The 19,596-nt window shown below is 36.9% G+C and overlaps 1 protein-coding gene and 1 long non-coding RNA gene across 3 annotated transcripts in view; one reads left to right on the top strand and one right to left on the bottom strand.

The window, feature by feature from the left end:
• LOC110143868 (uncharacterized) overlaps positions 1–10,081 on the bottom strand; it is a 34,598-nt gene extending 24,517 nt beyond the window's left edge. The window contains exons 1-2 of the long non-coding RNA XR_002315717.2: positions 10,010–10,081; positions 2,667–2,814 (exon numbers count right to left, since the gene is read on the bottom strand). This is a non-coding gene — a long non-coding RNA (uncharacterized lncRNA). The remainder of the gene's footprint in view (positions 1–2,666; positions 2,815–10,009) is intronic.
• Positions 1–18,152, top strand: part of ASAH2 (N-acylsphingosine amidohydrolase 2) — a 62,128-nt gene extending 43,976 nt beyond the window's left edge. For both annotated transcript variants that reach the window (XM_070470573.1, XM_070470572.1), the window contains 7 exons: positions 1,128–1,167; positions 1,966–2,061; positions 5,196–5,291; positions 7,418–7,564; positions 12,429–12,488; positions 15,609–15,697; positions 17,934–18,152. In XM_070470573.1, the coding sequence (XP_070326674.1) occupies positions 1,128–1,167; positions 1,966–2,061; positions 5,196–5,291; positions 7,418–7,564; positions 12,429–12,488; positions 15,609–15,697; positions 17,934–18,126 (721 nt within the window). In that variant the 3' untranslated portion in view covers positions 18,127–18,152. The remainder of the gene's footprint in view (positions 1–1,127; positions 1,168–1,965; positions 2,062–5,195; positions 5,292–7,417; positions 7,565–12,428; positions 12,489–15,608; positions 15,698–17,933) is intronic.
• The last annotated feature ends 1,444 nt before the right edge of the window (positions 18,153–19,596 follow it).

The raw sequence follows: 19,596 nt of genomic DNA, 5'->3' as shown, positions 1-19,596 counted from the left end.
GTCACTTATCATAACCTTTCAATAGCTTCCCAACTCTCCAGATAAACCCTCACACCCTTATAATATCGAGCAAGGCCCTCTGCGATGCTCTCTTCAGCAAACTGTCTGATCTGATTTTGTACCACTCCATACAAAATTGATTTGCCTCAATCACACCTGCTGCAGCCACCTTGGTTCCACTGTGATTCTCAGACTACCAAGCATGCTCCTGTTTTAGAGCTTTTGAACTTAAACAGCTCCTTCTACCTGCAACACTTACCTTCCATATATCTCCATGGCCAACTCTTTCATTCCTTCATTGCTCTGCTGAAAACTCTAGCAGAGATGCCAGTCCTGCTTACAGTACATAACATTGTTTTCACCCACCACTGCTACCAGCACCATTATATCACTACCACCATCACCACAATGACTGCCACCATCCTCTTTCATCCTTATCCTACCTTATATTCTCCATTGCACTTATTGTCATCTCACTTTTTTATTTTCTATTGACCATCTTCTCTTCCAAGAATGTAAGCTCCATATTGTTGAGGCCTCAGCAATTTGAAGTGGATCTGGTATAAAGTTAGTAGCTCAGTTGTGTCCCCATGTACTGTAATCCCCCAGGCTCTTCTGGCCATGGAATTCTCTAGGTAAGAATAATGGAGTGGGTATCCATTCCCATCTCCAGGGGATTTTCCTGATGCAGGGATTGAACCCAGGTCTCCTGCATTGCAGGTGGTTTCTTGACCATCTGAGCTAAATAAATGAATGAAACATAAGTTCTCTGTAGGCAGGAATAGTACTCTCTACTTGCCTCAGCTCTTATTAACATAGAATGTAACCAACTGTTGACTCAGTGAATGGAAGACAATTGTGATCTTCTGCCAGTGATATTCACTTCTGTTTTCCTCCTTCAGCTTGTCTGGTTTTGGTTTAGGATTTATTTTGAAGATAGGGCAGTGTGGAAAAAAGCTCAACTAGAACTTGTGTTGTTTCTACACACTTTACTATTGTGTGTGTTGTTTCTATACACTTTACTGCTGTGTAGCCAGGCTAACTTTTTGGCTTTCATTCCAAGTCTGTGTACCTTGCATACATTCTGAATAGGAAGCCACTTAGATAATTCTGTTTTCTTGATTCAGGACCATGTCTGGACGAAGACTTCGGCAGGCAGTTCAAGAAGTAAGTACAAATGAAATAATATACCTATGCATTTTTATTTGGAAAAGAGAAGAATTCCCTATCCTTATGATCTGATACCTTTTAAATTAATCTTTGCTAAGATGATAAGAGTTTTACACTTCTTGAAAGTAAAGGCTGGAGGTGAATATGAAATATTGATGGCATAAGAATAAACTTAAAAATATAAAGGAAATATAGTAGGATTAAAATATTTTATTAGTATTTATGTACTACTAATTTAAAATTGATGAGTTTTATGGATTCAGTAGTAAATGACCCCAAGTACATTAATATCTTAAAGTCCTATATAAAAAATCTAACACATGTTGAAAATTATGTGTTTAATCTATATTTGTGATTTTCTTTATTTCAGAAAGTATTGTCAATGGTTCTAAAATGACATAATCAGCATTAATTAATTAACATAATCCATAATTATTTGGAGCTGGAAATAGCTACTATGGCTAGCTAATAATGCTCCCTTTAGACTTTTTAGGAAATTGATAAAAAAAATCTATATTTTTAGTAATAAGGTTCTGCATCAGCAAATACAATTATTAGGATGTTCATAGGTCCATTGACTTGCCCGACTGGAGTGCAGTATTAAGCCTTTTAACTTTTCACCGAGGACTCTCTGATTCTCCTGTATTCCTGGGCAATTTTGATCATTGGGAAAGATATTAAGATAGATATGTTATAATAAAAATTCATATTGATAATTGTATGTTAAATATAACAAAAATTATAATACACTTTAAGATGAAGAGTAATTTTATTGCACTCTCCCTTTTGCCCTAGGAATTTGAAGCTTATGGGATGCTGAACATGACTGTTGTTATTTCAGGTCTATGTAATGTATACACACACTACATTACCACATATGAAGAATACCAGGTAAAGTAAAAGTTCTCATCATTTAAATGAATTATATCCTGGTCAAGACGATTGCATCAAATGCAGATTTTCTTTCTGGACTTCCTTAATCATGTTTTTTGAGAGATGATTTTGTTTTAGAGCAGGTAAGAAAAGGACAAGCCAGAGGTCATATTTGGGAGTTCTAGGTTGACCACTTCTAAGTTCAATTGAGAATTCTAGTCTCATTGACTTCCACTTTCCCTGAAACAAATTACCTGGTCAAGGGCACTGGTAATGAGCCTAGGTTATGGCATACAACATTTCTACCTCGATCCATAATGCTTTTGGTGCCTTAAGCTTCTGTAGAACCTGAGAAAATGCCCATTGGCAACTACTATCTAGTGAAAGCACTGGCTAAGCACCTTGCAAATGTGATTTTATGTAATCCTCTCAATTAACCCTGACTGAAGTAGGGTATTGTTATAGCATGATCCAAATTAAGAAACAGAGCCTCAAAAAATTAGGGAGGCTGCTGACTGGTGATGTTTTTATTTTGTTTGTTACAAATAGTACAAAAAGTAGCCTAAGTACTTTTAAACACCAGTAGCTAAAAACATGAAAACAGGATAGAAGTCCATACTTACTCGTTTCTAATACATCTGAGGTATAACTTGGCAATTCATAGCGTGGCACACAGGCTGCCTCTTGACAAATGCTCAGTAATTCCAGCAGTGGAGTCTGCCCTGCTGGCCTCTTTTGACTTTACTGAAGGTCCATGCCTTTGAGGAATTCCTGTTGAATAAAGGTTCTTAATTGCGATAAACTTAGATGAAGAATAATAAGTTAGATGAGAATAATTCCATTTTTGCCTTTATCTGTACCGTAATTTAGCATTGGAGTAGGAAATGGCAACCCACTCCAGTATTCTTGCCTGGAAAATTCCATGGACCAAGGAGCCTGATGGGTTATATAGTCCATGGTGTTGCAAAGAGTCAGATACGACTGAGCACGCTCATATGTTATTTAGCACTTCTTTCAATTGTGAATGTAGGCAACAAGTGACAGTAATATCAGTACTATGACTTTTGTCACCAATAGGAACCATGAATATTTTTATATCACACATAGTAACTGCATATATGGAAATATCTTTTATTCTCATTGAAAGTGAAAGTCACTCAGTTGTGTCTGACTCTGCAACACCATGGACTATACAGTCCATGGAATTCTCCATGGACTGGAGAATACTGGAGTGGGTAGTCATTCCCTTCTCCAGGGGATCTTCCCAACCCAAGGATCAAACCCAGGTCTCCTGCATTGCAGTAGATTCTTTACCAGCTGAGCTACCAGGAAAGTCTTTTATTCTCATTGCTATTTTAAAATCACAGTAGTTATTAGATCTCCTACAAGATCTTGTTATTCAAGGGCATCACACAGAAACACAAACATTGCTCTGTCACAAAGCTAGTTTATTATTTGATTTCATTTAATAGGTTTTCTTTGTCTACCCATGTATTTTATTTTATGTGTTTAGAAACATTACTCTTAGAGGGGTCTATAGGCCTCAACAGGCTGCCAAAGCAGACCATGGAACAAATAGTTGGAAACCCCTACTAGCTTGTCTCCTGATTAGGGACATGCAAAAATTAGTATTAATTAATTAATTGATTTATTCACTCATTCATTCAGCAGATGTGTTTTGTGACAGATATTGTATTAGCCACTATCTGGGCATGACAGTGGTTATGAATCTGCTCCTGCCTCCAAGCCCACTAGAATTTATGGGTCAGTAAAAGACATAAAAGACATAGAGGAAAGCAGATGACTCCATTTCTGTGAAAGAGATGCACAGGGTGTTATGAAAACGAAGAGAAAGAGCATCAATTTAAACTGGATGTTTGACATTGGGGATGGGCAAATTTTCATGAAGATACAGTGTTTGTCCAAGTTCTTGAGAATGAGTAAGGACTGATTAAGCAAATATAATGAAAGCTAATGGAAGGTGTTCCATATTGAGGGATTACATATGCAAAGGTCCAGAGGGGCAGGCTTAGTATATTTAAGGGGCTGCACTTAGCTGAATACACTGGGATAAACATGAGGAGGGTAATGAGATGGGCTAAAGTGGGAGGCAGGGGTTAGTCAATGGTGGTGGTGTCACAGAGCTCTGACTCAATAAGGAGGATTTTAGGGCACTGTAGCCAAATTCAAAGGAAGGAATGCTCTGATTTAGAAAGCTCACTAGGATGGCAGTGTAGAAAATGAATTGGAAGGGCAAGTGTGGAGGCAGATAACGAACTGAAGAAGAAGCTATAGTTATGATCTGGGTGAGAAGTAAGGGTTTGACCAAGGTAAAAGCAGTAAAGAAAGAGGAAAATGAAAGAATTCAAGAGGATTTTAAGGAATGATGACTTGGAGACTTACAGGATGACTGCCAGACGATCCTGGCATAGGCTTCACTGAGATGAAGAATGTTGCAAGGAAAGCGGATATATTTGGAGGGATAAGTTCCATGTTAGATTTGATGAATTGAAGGTTTCTGTGAATAACCAAATCTTTGGACCGCAGGTGAAAGGAGATGTATTTGGTTTTATTTTGTATTTCTGTGATGGTTAAATGGGCTTCCCAGGTGGCTCAGTGGTAAACAATCTGTCTGCTGATGCAGGAGATGTGGGTTCAGTCCCTGGGTCAGGAAGATCCCCTTGAGAAGGAAATGGAAACCCACTCCTGTATTCTTGCCTGGGAAATCCCAGGGACAGAGGAGCCTGGCAGGCTACATACAATCCATGGGGCCGCGGAAGAGTCAGACATGACTTAGCAACTAAACAACAACAAGAAGGATGGGTTAAATGTCCTTTTCCAGATAGTCCTATAACCATCCAATTTATTCAGGATGATTTCTTTCAAATAAATCCCTCTTTCAAATAAAATGGATTGACTGTCCAAATGGCATGAGCCAAGAGAATTCATTGCCTTTAACAAATAGTTGATGGGAACCATTTACTTCAGCTGGTAAATGGAAATGCTCACCCTCCTTTATCATAATTAGTTTTGAATAATGTCAGTTTGGATTATGCAAGATGTCCAGTCATCACCTGTCACTAAAATGCAACACCTGCAAATGGATCGAACTCTGCAGAATGGTGAACAGCTCTGCCCTACCTCTCCTGCAGGCTCAGCGGTATGAGGCAGCATCCACAATTTATGGACCACATACTCTGTCTGCCTACATCCAGCTTTTCAGAGTCCTTGCTAAGGCCATTGCTACGGTAATCAAAAATTGTATGTTTGTATGTCTCAGGAGTGGGGAGATGAAGAAGGAAGCAAAAAATACCTTCACTTTGAGTATTCAGTTCCTTTAAAAATCTTTATATTTAAAAATATTATAGTTGTGAGGTATCTCTAAAAATTGAAACTGATAAAATTAATTGAGTCAGTTAGTCATCTTTTGGTAGTGACCACTTTTTTCATATATATTATCTCATATTATTCATGCAGTCATCATGTGAAGTACAGAGGTATCATTTTCCCCCATTTTTCAGATGAGCAAATAGGTTCAGAGATGAGAAGTGATCAAGCTTACTATAACTGGAAGTTGAACCAGTGCTCCCTATCCTGGTCAGTTTCTCTCCATTTGCTTCATGAATTGAGTGGTTTATTCATTCTGACATGTCCATTTTCTGTATTAGAACATCTCTGAAATTGGGATGTATCTTCCAATCAAAGGAATCTTACAATTATACATGAGCATGTTTTTACTTTCTTGGTGGTTCAAAAATAATAATAGTTATTATAATCAATAGAGTGTTAAATTTGATAAAGTATAAGAGTTGTCTTCAAATGTACATATACATTGTATCTGCCTAAAATATGTATACCTAAAATATGTACACCTAAATGAGTTTATTTAAAGAAACAACACTCGTGTAAATCTTACCTTGGTATATAGTTTATATACAAAGGTGCATTCTGGTGGCAGAACATTAGTCAATATGCAGGATGACGACTTTAAAATAATAAATGATCCTTGTATAATACCACATAAGACCCAAAAGGCTATGAGGCAGGGATGGCATAGCCAAGACAATAAAGCCCTTTCAAAGAAAGAGCTTGGATATATCAAATTGAAACAAAACTGCTATTTCTGTAGGTCAAAACAGTGAAATATTGGAAATTTCATATGCCTCCACCTAATTAGCTATTGACTGTGTATTTGAAATCTCAGTAGAAGGAATCTACTTTAAGATATATGGGGTTGGCCAAAAAGTTCATTCAGGTTTTTTGTAACGTCTTGTGGAAAAACCTGAATAAACTTGTTAGCCAACCCATTATCTTAATTAACTGATTATTATTGCATCACAATATGCCTTTCAATTTTAGATCTGATACTTTATTTTCAATTATTTTTAGTTTTTATCATAAAACCTGTACCTATTTGTAGAATATTCAGATTATAAAGATATGTATAAACCTACAAGCCATCTCTAGAGATAACCACTGTTTAACTTTCATGCAATTACAGGTTTATAGTGCTTCCCATAGAAATAGAGGCATCACATTTTATAGTGATATTTAGGAAGTGTGATTCACTTCACAGAAATTTGTTTCAGAATTTTATGGTTATGTGTCTAAGAATATCTATGTGATCTTGGGCAAAAATACCACCGAGTATATGCAAACCTATTTTCCCATTTGCAAAGTGGGAATGATAATGAGTAGATTATATGGCTGGTGTAAAGATTAAGTATATAGAGCAAGGATTAAAGTATATTAAATACATATGAAGGCCTATTTAAAATTTGAGATTATAATTTTGATGACACTATTAAAGGTGACACATTTTATGGAAAACATAGACTAAACTGGGTATATTATAGGCTGGTCTTAACTTTTAAATTAAAACTATATTTGTTATATTCATTAATTAGCACAGAGAAGGATTTAGGAAAATACTTGGTAGTGACTTTGGATAAGAGAGACTTAACACTTTTTAAACATTTTAAAGAATGATTACAATGTCATGTCACAGAGGCTGACCACGTGTTCATATTCAGAGTCATACATGTAAAGAATGGTTGTCCCAGAGTGTAAACTCATGTAGCATGATTCCTAGCTTATACTCAGATTATACTGACGAGTGGAGTGGAAGTGTTTCCTGTGACCGAAATGTTCTTCTGTCACAAAAGTTAAAATTATGGACATCTAGGCTCCTATTTCAGCAAAGTTCCCCTCATATTTTGTTACAGTTGTTAGCTCTTGGGAAGAGAGAGAAAGAGTGAAAATGAATGTGTGTGTGTGTGTGTGTTCCAATGAAGACATTTTGAGGGGGGTGTGGTCAGGGGAAAAGGTCCCCCTCTATATTGTACACCCCTTAAGCAAATGCTCTCTGTTCTAGGGTACTGTAGCCAATCTGAGCAGTGGTCCAGAGCCTCCATTTTTTGAAGAACTGATGTCTCCGTTAATTCCAAATATTGTGGATAGAGTGCCTTCAGGCACAAATTTTGGGGATATCCTGCTGCCAGCGAACGCTACATACAGAGTGGTAAGGCTTGCAAAGGGATCTTGGGATCCTTCTGAAGCCTATATTTGAAGATGGGGCGGGGGGTGGGGGGAAGATGTTGTTTAAAAGTCACCGCCTGCCTTGAGTCATGCCACGGACCAGTTGTTAGCAATGATTTTGAAAATTGTTCTTATCTCTTCAGATAAGAATGAGAATGGGGAAGTATTTATTTTTTGGATGGCAATTTTGGAAAAATTGAATTTCTAAAATTCAAATTATTCTTTTTTTCTTTTAAAGAGATAGGCATGGAATCGTTCATTGCAGCATAGAAAAGTGGTTTCTTAAGTCAAGGGTAGGAAAACACATAGAAATGAAGCAGATTTTCTACCACTAGTACTTTATATAGATCTTGTGTCTTGTAACTTTGCTAAACCATTTATTAGTTTCAATAGATGTTTTTTTTGGTGTGGATTCCTTAGAAATGCCTATGTATAGTATGTCATCTGTGAATAAAAGCAGGTTTACTTCTTTTTGAATTTCTTTTCTGGATACCTTCTATTTTTTTCCCTTATTGCATTGGCTAGAGTCTCCAAAGCAATGTTGAAAGGAAGTTGTAAGAATGGACATCTTTATCTTGTTCCTAATTTTAGGAGGAAAAGTATTCAGTTATTAACTATAATGCTTTCATTAGAATTTCTGTAGATACCCTTTATTAGGTTAAAAAATTCCCTTCTATGTCTAGTTTGTTGAGAGTTTTTATGAAGAAATGGTGTTGACTTTCTTCCAAATGCTTTTCTGTGTCTACTGAGATGATCATGTGGCTTTTGTTTTTTTTATCTATTAATAGGGTATATTTTATTAATTGATTTTCAGATATTCAATAAATACCCTTTAGTCATGGTATACAATACTTTTTACATGTTGTTAAATTTGGTTTAACAACATGTGGGCTTCCCTTGTAGGTCAGTTGGTAAAGAATTTGCCTGCAATGCAGGAGACCCAGGTTTGATCCCTGGGTTGGGAAGATCCCCTGGAGAAGGAAATGGCAACCCACTCCAGTTATCTTTGCCTGGAAAATCCCATGGACAGAGGGGCCTGGTGGGTTACGGTCCATGGGATCACGAAGAGTTGGGAACAACTGAATGACTAACACTTCATGACTAACTCTTCACAAATTTGGTTTGCTAATATCTTTCTAAAGAATTTTGTACTCATGTCTATGAGGGGCGTTTGTAGTCTTCCTTTCATGTGTTGTCTTTGCTCTTGCTATCAGGGTAATACTGGTATCAAAGAAGGAGTAGGAAGTGTTTCCTCTCATATTATCTGAAAATGTATGCAAAAGATTAATATTATTTCTTCTTTAAATATTGGATCAGATTTACCAGCAAAGTCATTTAAATTTGGGTTTCTCTTTATGGCAAAATTTTAAATCAGTAATTCAATTTCTTTACTTGATTTAGGCATATTTAGATGTTATATTTTTTCTTAAGTCAGTTGTATATCTTTCTAGCAGTTTAATTTGTCATTAAGAATTTTCCCATATCATATACTTGTTAATGTGTTGGGATAAACTCATTCATAACATTCCCTTATAATTTTTTAAATTCTTGTAAGGTCAATAATGATGTCCCCTCTTTCTTCCTGGTTTTGCTGACTTGTGTTTTCAAAGAGCCATCTTTTAACTTCATTGATTTTATCTGTTGTTTTTCTATTTCATTGATTTTTGCTCTAGTGTTTAATTTCCTTCCTTCTGCCTGCTTTGATTTTATTTTGCACTTCTCATTTCTTAAAGTGGATGCTTAGGTTATTTTTATGTGTAGTGTCCTTTTATAAATTCCTCTGTTGGTTTTTTTTTACTATGTATATTTTTAGCTATTTTCCTGATATTAGGGACTTGGAAAAGAACCTGTTTCTGGTCTTAACCTTCCACTCTCGATACTTCTGACAGCAATTGTGTGGAGGTTCCCCCCATAGTAATTGTGTGAAGGTTCTCCTATTCCCTGTGGACACCAATTTGATGCCTTACAAACCAATTCTGATGTTATTTACTTGGAGTTAAGGGCTCAGTGGGCTTGCCTCGTGGCTCAGATAGTAAAGAATCTGCCTGCACTGCAGGAGACCCAGGTTCAATCCCTGGGTTGGGAAGAGCCCCTGGAGAAGGGAATGGCTACCCCACTCCAGTATTCTTGCCTGGAGAATCCCATGGACAGAGGGGCTGCAAAGAGTTGGACCCGTCTGAGCTACTAACACTTTCACTGTTTTTTTTTGTTTCACAAAGGCTCAGTCCCACAAGATAGCACCCTGCCTTTCCACTTCCCCCCATACACACATATTTCAGACACCAATGGTAAATCCAAGTTGTCACCTGTGCTACTAACAGCCTGGTTATAAATTGAAGATTCTCTGGCTATAAATTGGAGATTCTCCTCCTCAGGTTTAATAACTTGCTAGAACAGCTCACAGAACTTTGGAAAATAGTCTACTTACTAGATCACCAGCTGATTATAAAAGGTTACAACTCAGGAACAACCCATGGAAGAGACGCGTAGAGCACGGTATGGGGCAAGGAATGCAGAGCTTCTCCAGGCATTCCACCTTCCAGAACCTCCGCGGGTTCACCAACCTGGAAACTGTCTGAATCCCATGCTTCAGGGACTTTTGTGGAGGCTCCCTTACCTGGGCATGATTGACTAAATTGGCCATGTGTGGTTAACTCGCCCACTAGCTCTTTTCCCTCCCTGGAGATCAGGGAGTTGGAATTGAAAGTTCTAACTCTCTAATCACATGGTTTGTTCCCCTGACAACTGACTCCCATTCTGAGGTTATGCAGAAGCCCCCAGCCACCAGTCATCTTATTTTCATCCAGAAAGACACTTTAGTAGAGATTTTACAGCCTTCTCCACTCTGGTTGAACTATAGTGCCACAGAGGATAAGCACAACCCTGGTAAGAAAACCAAAAATTTGTACTGTGCTTACCCTAAGTTTAGTTGTTTTAATGAACAAACATTTCTCAGTTTGCAGTTATTTGAAGTGCCAAAATGGTTGTTTTTAGAGTTACATGTGATCCAGCAGTCCCACTTTGGGAGTATATCCAGAGGAAACTCTGATTTTAAAAGATATATGCACCCCAATGTTCATAGCAGCACTATTTACAGTGGCTAAGGCATGGAAGCAACCTAAATGTCCTTCAACAAATGAATGGATAAAGAAGATGTGGTGTATATAATATACAATAAAAACTACTCAGCCATGAAAAAGAGTGAAATAATGCCATTTGTAGCAGCATGGATGTACCTAGAGATTATCATACTGAGTGAAATGTGTCAGACAAAGAAAGACAAATATGGTATCACTTATACATGGAATCTAAAATATGATACAAGCAAACTTACTTACAAAACAGAAACAGACTCATAGCCATAGAAAATAAACTTTTGGTTACCAAAAGGGAAAGGGATGGGGGAATAAATTAGGAACTTGTGATTAGCAGATACTAACTACTATGTAGAAAATAAACAATAAAGTTCCACTGTATAGCACAGGGAACTATATTCAATATCTTTTAATAACCTATAATATCCTAAAATGAAAGGAATATGAAAAAAATATATAATTGAATCACTGTACACCAGAAACAAACATAACATTGTAAACTGACTATATTTAAAAAATAAATAAATAAAATTTAAAAGTGGTTATTTTTGATAGTTTTGTCAATATACATAGTTGCTTTTTAGGGAAAGGACATACTGACTTCCTTATGCTGTCATGTGAGAAATGTCTGTTCTATACCACTACCATTTGGATTGGTACGTTATATCTGTAGTGGGGTTGTCTCTCATTGTTAAGATGAGTGTGAGTGAACAGGAATTGTGATGGTAGGAAAAAAATCAAGGACAAGAACATGTAAAGATTAGTAAAATTTGGCTAATCATGTGCAAATTTTATTTTTTAAGTGAACCATGGTATGGTTTGCAGGGATGATTGCTCTATAAAAAGAATAGAGTGACTTTTGCAGAAAATTCTAACTGCTGTTGAAACATTTTGCTAGCCATTGGTGAGGCTGGCTAATTTGATAATCTCACTGGTGAAAATGAAGAAAATTAGAAAAAATAAATTGATGGTAGTTATTCAGGGGTGTTAACAGTAAATGAGTGAACTGCACATCTCTGCTTAGATGGTCATCATTGATTATGAACCCATGGAATATTTTTCTTAAAACATGTTTTTATATGGGCTAGGTCTTGGAGGATAGGTAGGACTTTATAGTGCCCATCAAGAGACCTGGATCTCCTGCATTGCAGGTAGGTTCTTTACCGGCTGAGCCAGAAAGGAAGCCCCAAGACATACCACCTGTAGGTATATGGACTATAGAGGGCTTAAGGTGGAGCAGCAGGTGGGAACTTACCTGTAAAAGGTCTTGTATACCATGGTAAGTCATGTGAAGACTTATTTGTTAGTTTGTTATTTAAAAATATTTTTTTGATTTATAAATGAGATACAGTAAACTACATCTTTAAAGAGTATAGTTTGGTAAGTTTTTACTATTAAGGGCATCTACTTCTTGAGTAATCTTTAGTAATTTCTATATCTTGAGGGATTTTTCCATTTCATTTCATCTAAGTTATTTGAATTTGTAGATGTATAGCTCTATATCTTCATCTATATCTGAATCTATCAAAAGCAAATTCATTGATCTAAAATTCTGAAGTAATTTACTGGGTCCAAATTTCTGTTCCCATTGTTACAAGGGTATTTTCTCTAATATTCTTAGAAGATTCAATTAAATACAATATAAACTCTACAGGTACCCAGACTCCTAGGAATGTTTCATAAATAATGGCCCAAATATGAGCATGGAAAAATACTATTATTAGAACTCATGAAATGAGTTTTTATTTTCAGGGAGAAGTTGTTGAAGTTACCTTTGTAGGTGCTAACCCGAAGAATTCAGCAGAAAACCGGGTAAGCATTAATGATTCTTTTTACGAATTTAAGTCCACTTCTTTAGCCTTTCACTTGCGTATCCCTCTGAAGATTAAAAAATAAAGATAGAATGTTCTAGCTTGCTTTTCATCATATTTTATAGGTGTGAAAATTTTCAGGGGGAACAGTTAATGTAGAGTTGGGTCTAAAAAAATAGCCCCCAGGAAATATTTAATTGACTCTACTTAGGACCACAGATAGCACAATGCATAGAGAACTACGCTGTCTCTTGAGATGATGTAGATTTGAATACAATTCCCATTTACGAATTCCAATTTTAAAACTCTACTGAATTTGGTAAAATAATCCAAGGGCCAGTGTGAAGTGCATCTTTGGTTCCTGTTGACCCTCTTTGGCTCCTCTCCTCTTCTGCACTCCTGACTCTGGTCCTGCTTCCAATTCTGTGGAATGATCATGGATCCCTGAGCGGACATTCTAATCACTGGAGCCCCGGCCCACATGCTTTCCTTTTCCTTGCACTGGCCATTTCCCTACTCTTTGCTACTGGCACTAATAGAGTGTTTATTTATTAATCTTGAAAAATGACAAATACAGATTCTCGGTAAAAACAGATAGTACAGAAGTTCTTAAAATAAACTATGAAAGCATCTCTCTTTTCATGAACATTTTTAGAGGCAATCACTGTTACCAATTTCTTACCTATTATTTCATATTTTTTGTCATATATCTGTATTTATGTATATGATAAAGTATATAATATATATGGATAAAATGAAGTAATTTTACTCCTCTGAAACCCCCTTGGAATGTTCTTATAACTATACAAGCAATAATTAGATATGATCTATCTGTAAGGTTTCAAACAATAAAGAAATATATAGAGGAAAAAGAAAATGAGTCCATGAAAGTGATTTCAAGGTGAGATTTTTTCCTGTGGCAGAGAATGCATTCACTCTATGAAAGAGTCATTCCTCCCAGAGCCCATTGCTGCCTATAATCCAAAATGCCTTTCTTTCAAGTGAGCCTTCCCATTTCTGTTTATTAAAATATGATGATTCCTTTGATAAAAGTTGTGACAATGTGACATTGTCAGATATAGTATTTGGAAAGATTTTTCTATTGCTTGGATAATCAACATGCACCTGTTTGAAATAATTTCTCTAGGTAGTCAAGTCATGCCAGAATATTTACATGTTTACAACATTCTTTTCTTTTTTTTTATAACATTATTTTCTAAAGATATTAAAGTGTTGTAGCAAGACTGCAGGATTAGCTATCACCTGATATCCTTAGGGTGGAGAAATACTATCCTCATCATTGCCTGGTGAAGCAGGGGACTAAACTACTTAAAGAACTGTGAGAACAGAATTAATTCCTAAGGCTGTTTTGGGACTTGGCATAAAACAATTTCTGGTACCCTTTAGTATTAGTGATCATCACATCCTTACCACTATGTGTTGAATGCTTACCATGTGCAGGTACTAGGCTAAAGGCTTTACATACATCATCACATGAATCTATTTAATCCTCCCTACTACTCAATGAGATACATTTTATTATCTTTGTTTTACAGATGGATAAAGTGAGACTGAGAGAAATTAAGTAACTTGCATGAACTAATTGTGGATCTAGAAGAGATTAAGGTTGGGAGGCGAGGAGAGGATGGTCACAGAGTTTGCACATTTGGAATCCTAGCTTTGTTCTTTGATCTGCACTCGAGACCTATACACTGGGGCCCTTCCTGTTTCCTTCTCCATTGAAGGCATTCCCAGTGTCACTCTGCCCTAAATGGCCATGAACAATTCTCTTTTCAAGTCACTGTGGTTATGGAAACTTTTTTTTAAATTGAATATTATCCATAGTTGAGTAATCAGTGCTTCCTTAGTAGCTCAGATGGTAAAGAATCTGCCTTCAATGCAAAGACCCAGATTCAATTCCTGGAGAAGAAAACGGCAACCCATTCCAGAATTCTTGCCTAGAGAATCCCATGGATAGAAGAATCTGGCGGGCTAGTCGGTGGGGTTGCAAAGAGTTAGACACAACTGAGCGAGTAATTAAAGTTGAGTAATTAAAGAAGAATTTTAAAGAATCCCATGGTCCAGCTATAAATAAGTGATTGATTCAGCCAAGGTTTATTTGAACACCTGTAAATGACAAGGTTGTAATGGATAAAGGTGAATTAGACACAAGTCCTGGCTTCCCAGGTGGCTCAGTGGTAAACAATCCATCTGTCAAGCAGGAGATATAACTTTGATCCCTGGGTTGGGAAAATCCCCTGGAGAAGGAAATGGAAACTCACTCCAGGATTCTTGCCTGGGAAATCCCATGGACAGAGGAACCTGGCGGGCTACATGGAGTCACAAAAGAGCCAGCCACGACTTATCAACTAAACAATAACAACAACCTGACCTTAAAGGCCATGATCTAAAGATTTTTAGGAAAATTGGAGATTCATGGCCTTTGTATGTTTTATTATTATATTATTTACATATGTGCTTTATTTGAAGCTGAATTCGTGGTCTAAAACAAATTACTATGACCAATGTGGAAAATTTTATTTTCCATTGGGAAAACATAATCTGCTTATGATGTGGTGTCTAGACATCCATTATGACAAAATGTAAGGATTGCTTTTAGCTCCCCAGGAGTAAGAAGATTTACATATGCTTTTCAATTCTTTCACTCAAACAGGTATATGCTAATAACTCATTTATCTGGAGATGTAAAAATGAGGAAATTTTCCCACTTTTCCCTCCTAAATCTGGGGGTGACTAGAGAAAGTCTTAGAATGCAGATCAATGAACGTGTCAGAAATGGTTTGCTGCCTTTTCTAAATCTTGTTTTATTTAGTCTCTTCTTTGCTCTAATTTCCAAAATTTACTGTCAGCTCTAAAATTGTTCTTCATTCAATTTTCTAAAGAGAAGTCATGGTTTTTAATAGACTGGATGAGTTAACATTCTGAAGACATTGCATAGATTGTTAAGAGGAACACCTGAGGATTTGTATGAAATTCTAATACACATACTCATCAGGTCTTGGGAGGTTAGCAGTGGTCAACAGGGGATTATGGGGTTTCTACAGTTAGATTTCTTCTGTGACTGTGCAGTGCCTGATCAGTTATATTAATTGCATTTCAGACCCATCAGACCTTCCTCACTGTGGAGAAATATGAGGCCACATCAGCAACATGGCAGATAATGCATAATGATGCCTCCTGGGAGACCCGGTGAGCATGTCTGTTGAATATTTTGTCTTTCAAGCCCTGAAAAGAGTTGGTTAGTAATGCAGAGAAGACAAATGGGAAGACTGGCTCAGTGCATGATATTAATAATATCAAACTCCCAAAAAGCCTTCTGGCTTTATTTAGTTGATTTATTAGATTTCATCTTGATCCTATTTTTCTACGAAACAATGTGCTGTGTGCATCTGTAAGATTAGGTGCTAATAAGGTTATGACTCTATGCTTACAAATATCTGTTGGTTTTGGTTTTTTCCATGGTCATAGACATAACCCTTAAAAGCTAATTAGTCTTCCTGCAAAGTGGTTGCAAGGCCTGCGGGTGAAGATGTATGAAATTGCTCTGTGGAGCTTGATATTTCTCCTGAGATAATAATGACTCTATACTTACCACGTGTTGCATGTTTGTATGTAGTCAATGGTTCTTCATTTGAATTACTAAAATACAATAAGCTTGAGTGTTTAACTCTTGCTGACCCAAGTAGGAAAGGAATATGCTTATAGAGTTTCCTCAGAGGAACTTTTCTCTGTGCTTTTTGTTATCAAATACCTGAGGTGGATAGATAATATGAAGATTTGAAAGTATGTTTGGAAATGTTTCCATTCCTATGTATATAAATTTCACACCTTGGAACAGTAGTATGGATATGAGCAAAATTTTTGGTCATTTGGTCTAATTCAAATGACCTCGAACTAAGTGATTATTTGAATGTTAGTTTGGTTTCCATGGTTAACTGAAAATAGAGATTTGACCTTATTGTGGCCTATTTGATAGCCTCTCAAAATTATGGGCATAATGTTTTCTCTGATCTTTAAGACTCTAGGTAGTATTTAAACAAGTAATACATGCATATTTATTGTTAAAATATGGTTATACAGGTAACAAAAAAGGATAATTTAGTTTCAAAAGCCTGAAGTCAGAATAGTAGTTAACACCAAGGAAATGTAGTATTCAGCCTTGTTTGCAAGCAGCAGTATCATCAGCTATTTATAGAGAACTCGGGACCTGTCACTGAGGAACCATAGGATGCTGAGCACACCTTTTCTGCCCAAAGGGTTTATCCTCTACATAACCAAGGGTATCAGTCAGTTTGCCCATTGTGCCTCTCTGTATTTAATAGCTTACCTCCCTGCCATGATCTACAAGGAGCAACATGATCTGATTCCATCTGATTCTATCATCTCAACCATTCTGCCCTGATCCTGCTCACATGCATTCTGTCTCTTGGCTGCACCAAGTTGCTTCTGCTTCAAACACTTTGCATTCTCTGTTCCTTCTTTCTAGAATGTTCTTCTACTAGACATATGTGCGTTCAGTGTAAAGGACATCTCCTTAGAGATACCTCTCTTTCTTCATTTCACTTATCTTTTTAATTTTGCTTTTAAATTATTTATTCTTTTTGGCTGCATTGGGTCTTCAATTGCTGCCCTCAGGCTTTCTCTAGTTGCAGCAAGCAAGATCTACTCTTCATTGCGGTGCATGGGCTTCTCCTTGCTGTGGCTTCTCTTGTTGTGGACAGCACAGGCTCTAGGGCATCTGGGCTCAGAAGTTGTGGTGCTCGGGCTTCGTTGCTCTGTGGCATGTGGGATCTTCCCTGACCAGGGATGGAAATTATATCTCTTGCCTTCGCAGGTGGATTCTTAACCACTTGACCACAAGGGAAGCCCCTCACTTTTCCCTTTTAAAATTATTTGTTGATTTACTTTTTCTATTGCTTTTTTTTTTTTACCATGCTTGTCCTAGTTTGACCATAAGCTCTGTGAAACTTTGGATCATGTCTGTCCCATTCGCTACAGTGTTCTCAGTACCTCTAGCACAGAGTCTGGCATATAAGCTCATGAAATGCATATTTTGAACAAACGAGTCTAGATGCAAAAAGTGTCAAGTTGAAGTAGAGGATGGCAATGGCTGAAGGGATGCTATAGCAGTTCTAAAGCAGGGGACATCCTTTGTTCTGAATATCAGGTAAGGCTATCCGAGGATGGATAGAATTTAGGTAGGTAGGTAGAACAAGTAAAGATATTTCTGCAAATGACTGTTTCTTGAAGATCTGCTACTAGGAAGTATTTATCCCTGTTTTGTTCATTGCTATATTCTCAATATCTAGTAGAGTGCCCTTGCTTATTGTCAGTACTCTTTTAATATTCATTTATTGACTAATTGATCACTTTTTAATCGCACATTTTTAAGAGTAAAATTGGGTTATTTGTTTCCTACCAACAGTTTCTATTGGCACAAAGGATTACTGGGTCTTAGCAATGCAACGATACAGTGGCACATTCCAGATACTGCCCAGCCTGGAACCTACAGAATAAAATACTTTGGACACAGTCGGAAGCAGGACTCACTCAAGCCCGCTGTCCTACTTTCATTTGAAAGCTCTCCTTCTGTTTTTGAAGTCATAACTACTTGGTGAAAAGTTGATAAAACATTTAAAGAGAAGTTGTACTCTGTATGATTTATATGACTGATTTCATGTGAATGTAATCTATTATGATGTCTTCAATAATTGTCCTTTGGGGACAGATAGTTTACAGCTAATGGGACAGGTGTGTGTGTGTGTGTGTGTGTGTGTGTGTGTGTGAGAGAGAGAGAGAGAGAGAGAGAGAGAGAGATGTGTATCCTGTTTACCTTGCTATTGTAGCTTACTTTTACCTTATGGTTGCTGTCTAAAGCATAATTTCCCTTGGGGCCCTGTGGCTATTTTAAGAGACAGTTCCCCGCAATATGAAACCTCTGAGATGTTAGAGTGGTTGAAGATGTGTGAACAATGTTTAAAGTACTTATTTATAGAAATTATGAAATGTTAGCACTTAAAAAGCTGAAAGAGGTTATCTAGTTGGATCCTTCATTTTATAGATGGGAAAATGAAGTTTTATGGATTTAAGATTAGCATAAAGCTCGGGCCTTCCCTTCAGTCATTTAAAAAGTATTATATACACATTGACCATAAATGTATAAGCCCAGTTAGAGAAAGTTAGCATGCCAGTTTTTCCTATACTGAGGGGTAGCCTTTCCAAGCAGTCACCCTGGCCTTGATATGGCCGATCCAGAGTTGTTTTGGATGTTCAAATCATTTCTGGAATTGCCTTTAGAGCCCAATTGTGGGAAAGTCAGACTTGTAATATTTTTGTCTTGCCTCTGTTTCCCTAAGTGCCCTTATCCCATTGAACTGAGTCTCATATTCCCATGACTTGTTCTCAGTGATTCTGGATTGTTTTCACTAATCAAATTCACTGCAAACCCACAAAGTTGTGCTGTTAGTGTAGATACTAAAATGAAAGTGATATGGGCTTGAAAAGAAGTCCTTAAAGAAGAGGCTCTGAATTCATTTATCTGTCAATATTCACTCACTCACTCACTTACTCACTCATGGACCTGTCCAATCTTAGAATATTTATGAAGGCATATTCTCATACCCAGCACTGTTCTAGTGTGGCTCTGACAATTAGATCATATTCAGAATGAATGTATAAGTGTCAAAAGGTCACTATTTCAAAGGAGAAAATATTCAATTCAATGTGTAAATTCTGGGGAGGCATTGAAAAATCAATAATCTTCAAGTCACATCTTGTGTATCACCTTTGCTGAGTATTCTAATTAGGGGGTAAACTGAGGCTCCAGGCAATTTGGAGAAACCGGTTTTGAAAGCTATTTTTGGATATTGTGAAATATCCAGTCTAATGTCCCAGAGAATAAGCTATGACAATCTGACATTGGTTGCCTGAAAGTAGTAATTGCATTTAAAAGTATCCAAGTTAGCTAGGAGCTCCCAGGTTGCAAAATAAATTTCTCAAAGCTGAGTCATGCTTTAGTATGGGTATAAATGCTTTAGCATTTTTTGGAAAAATCAACTTTTCTTTAAAAAATAACTTTCAAGTTTGAA

The sequence above is a fragment of the Odocoileus virginianus genome, chromosome 7 (genome assembly GCF_023699985.2).
Source record: "Odocoileus virginianus isolate 20LAN1187 ecotype Illinois chromosome 7, Ovbor_1.2, whole genome shotgun sequence".
NCBI classification, from domain to species: Eukaryota; Metazoa; Chordata; class Mammalia; order Artiodactyla; family Cervidae; genus Odocoileus; species Odocoileus virginianus.
This window is presented reverse-complemented; position numbering and strand designations above follow the sequence as displayed.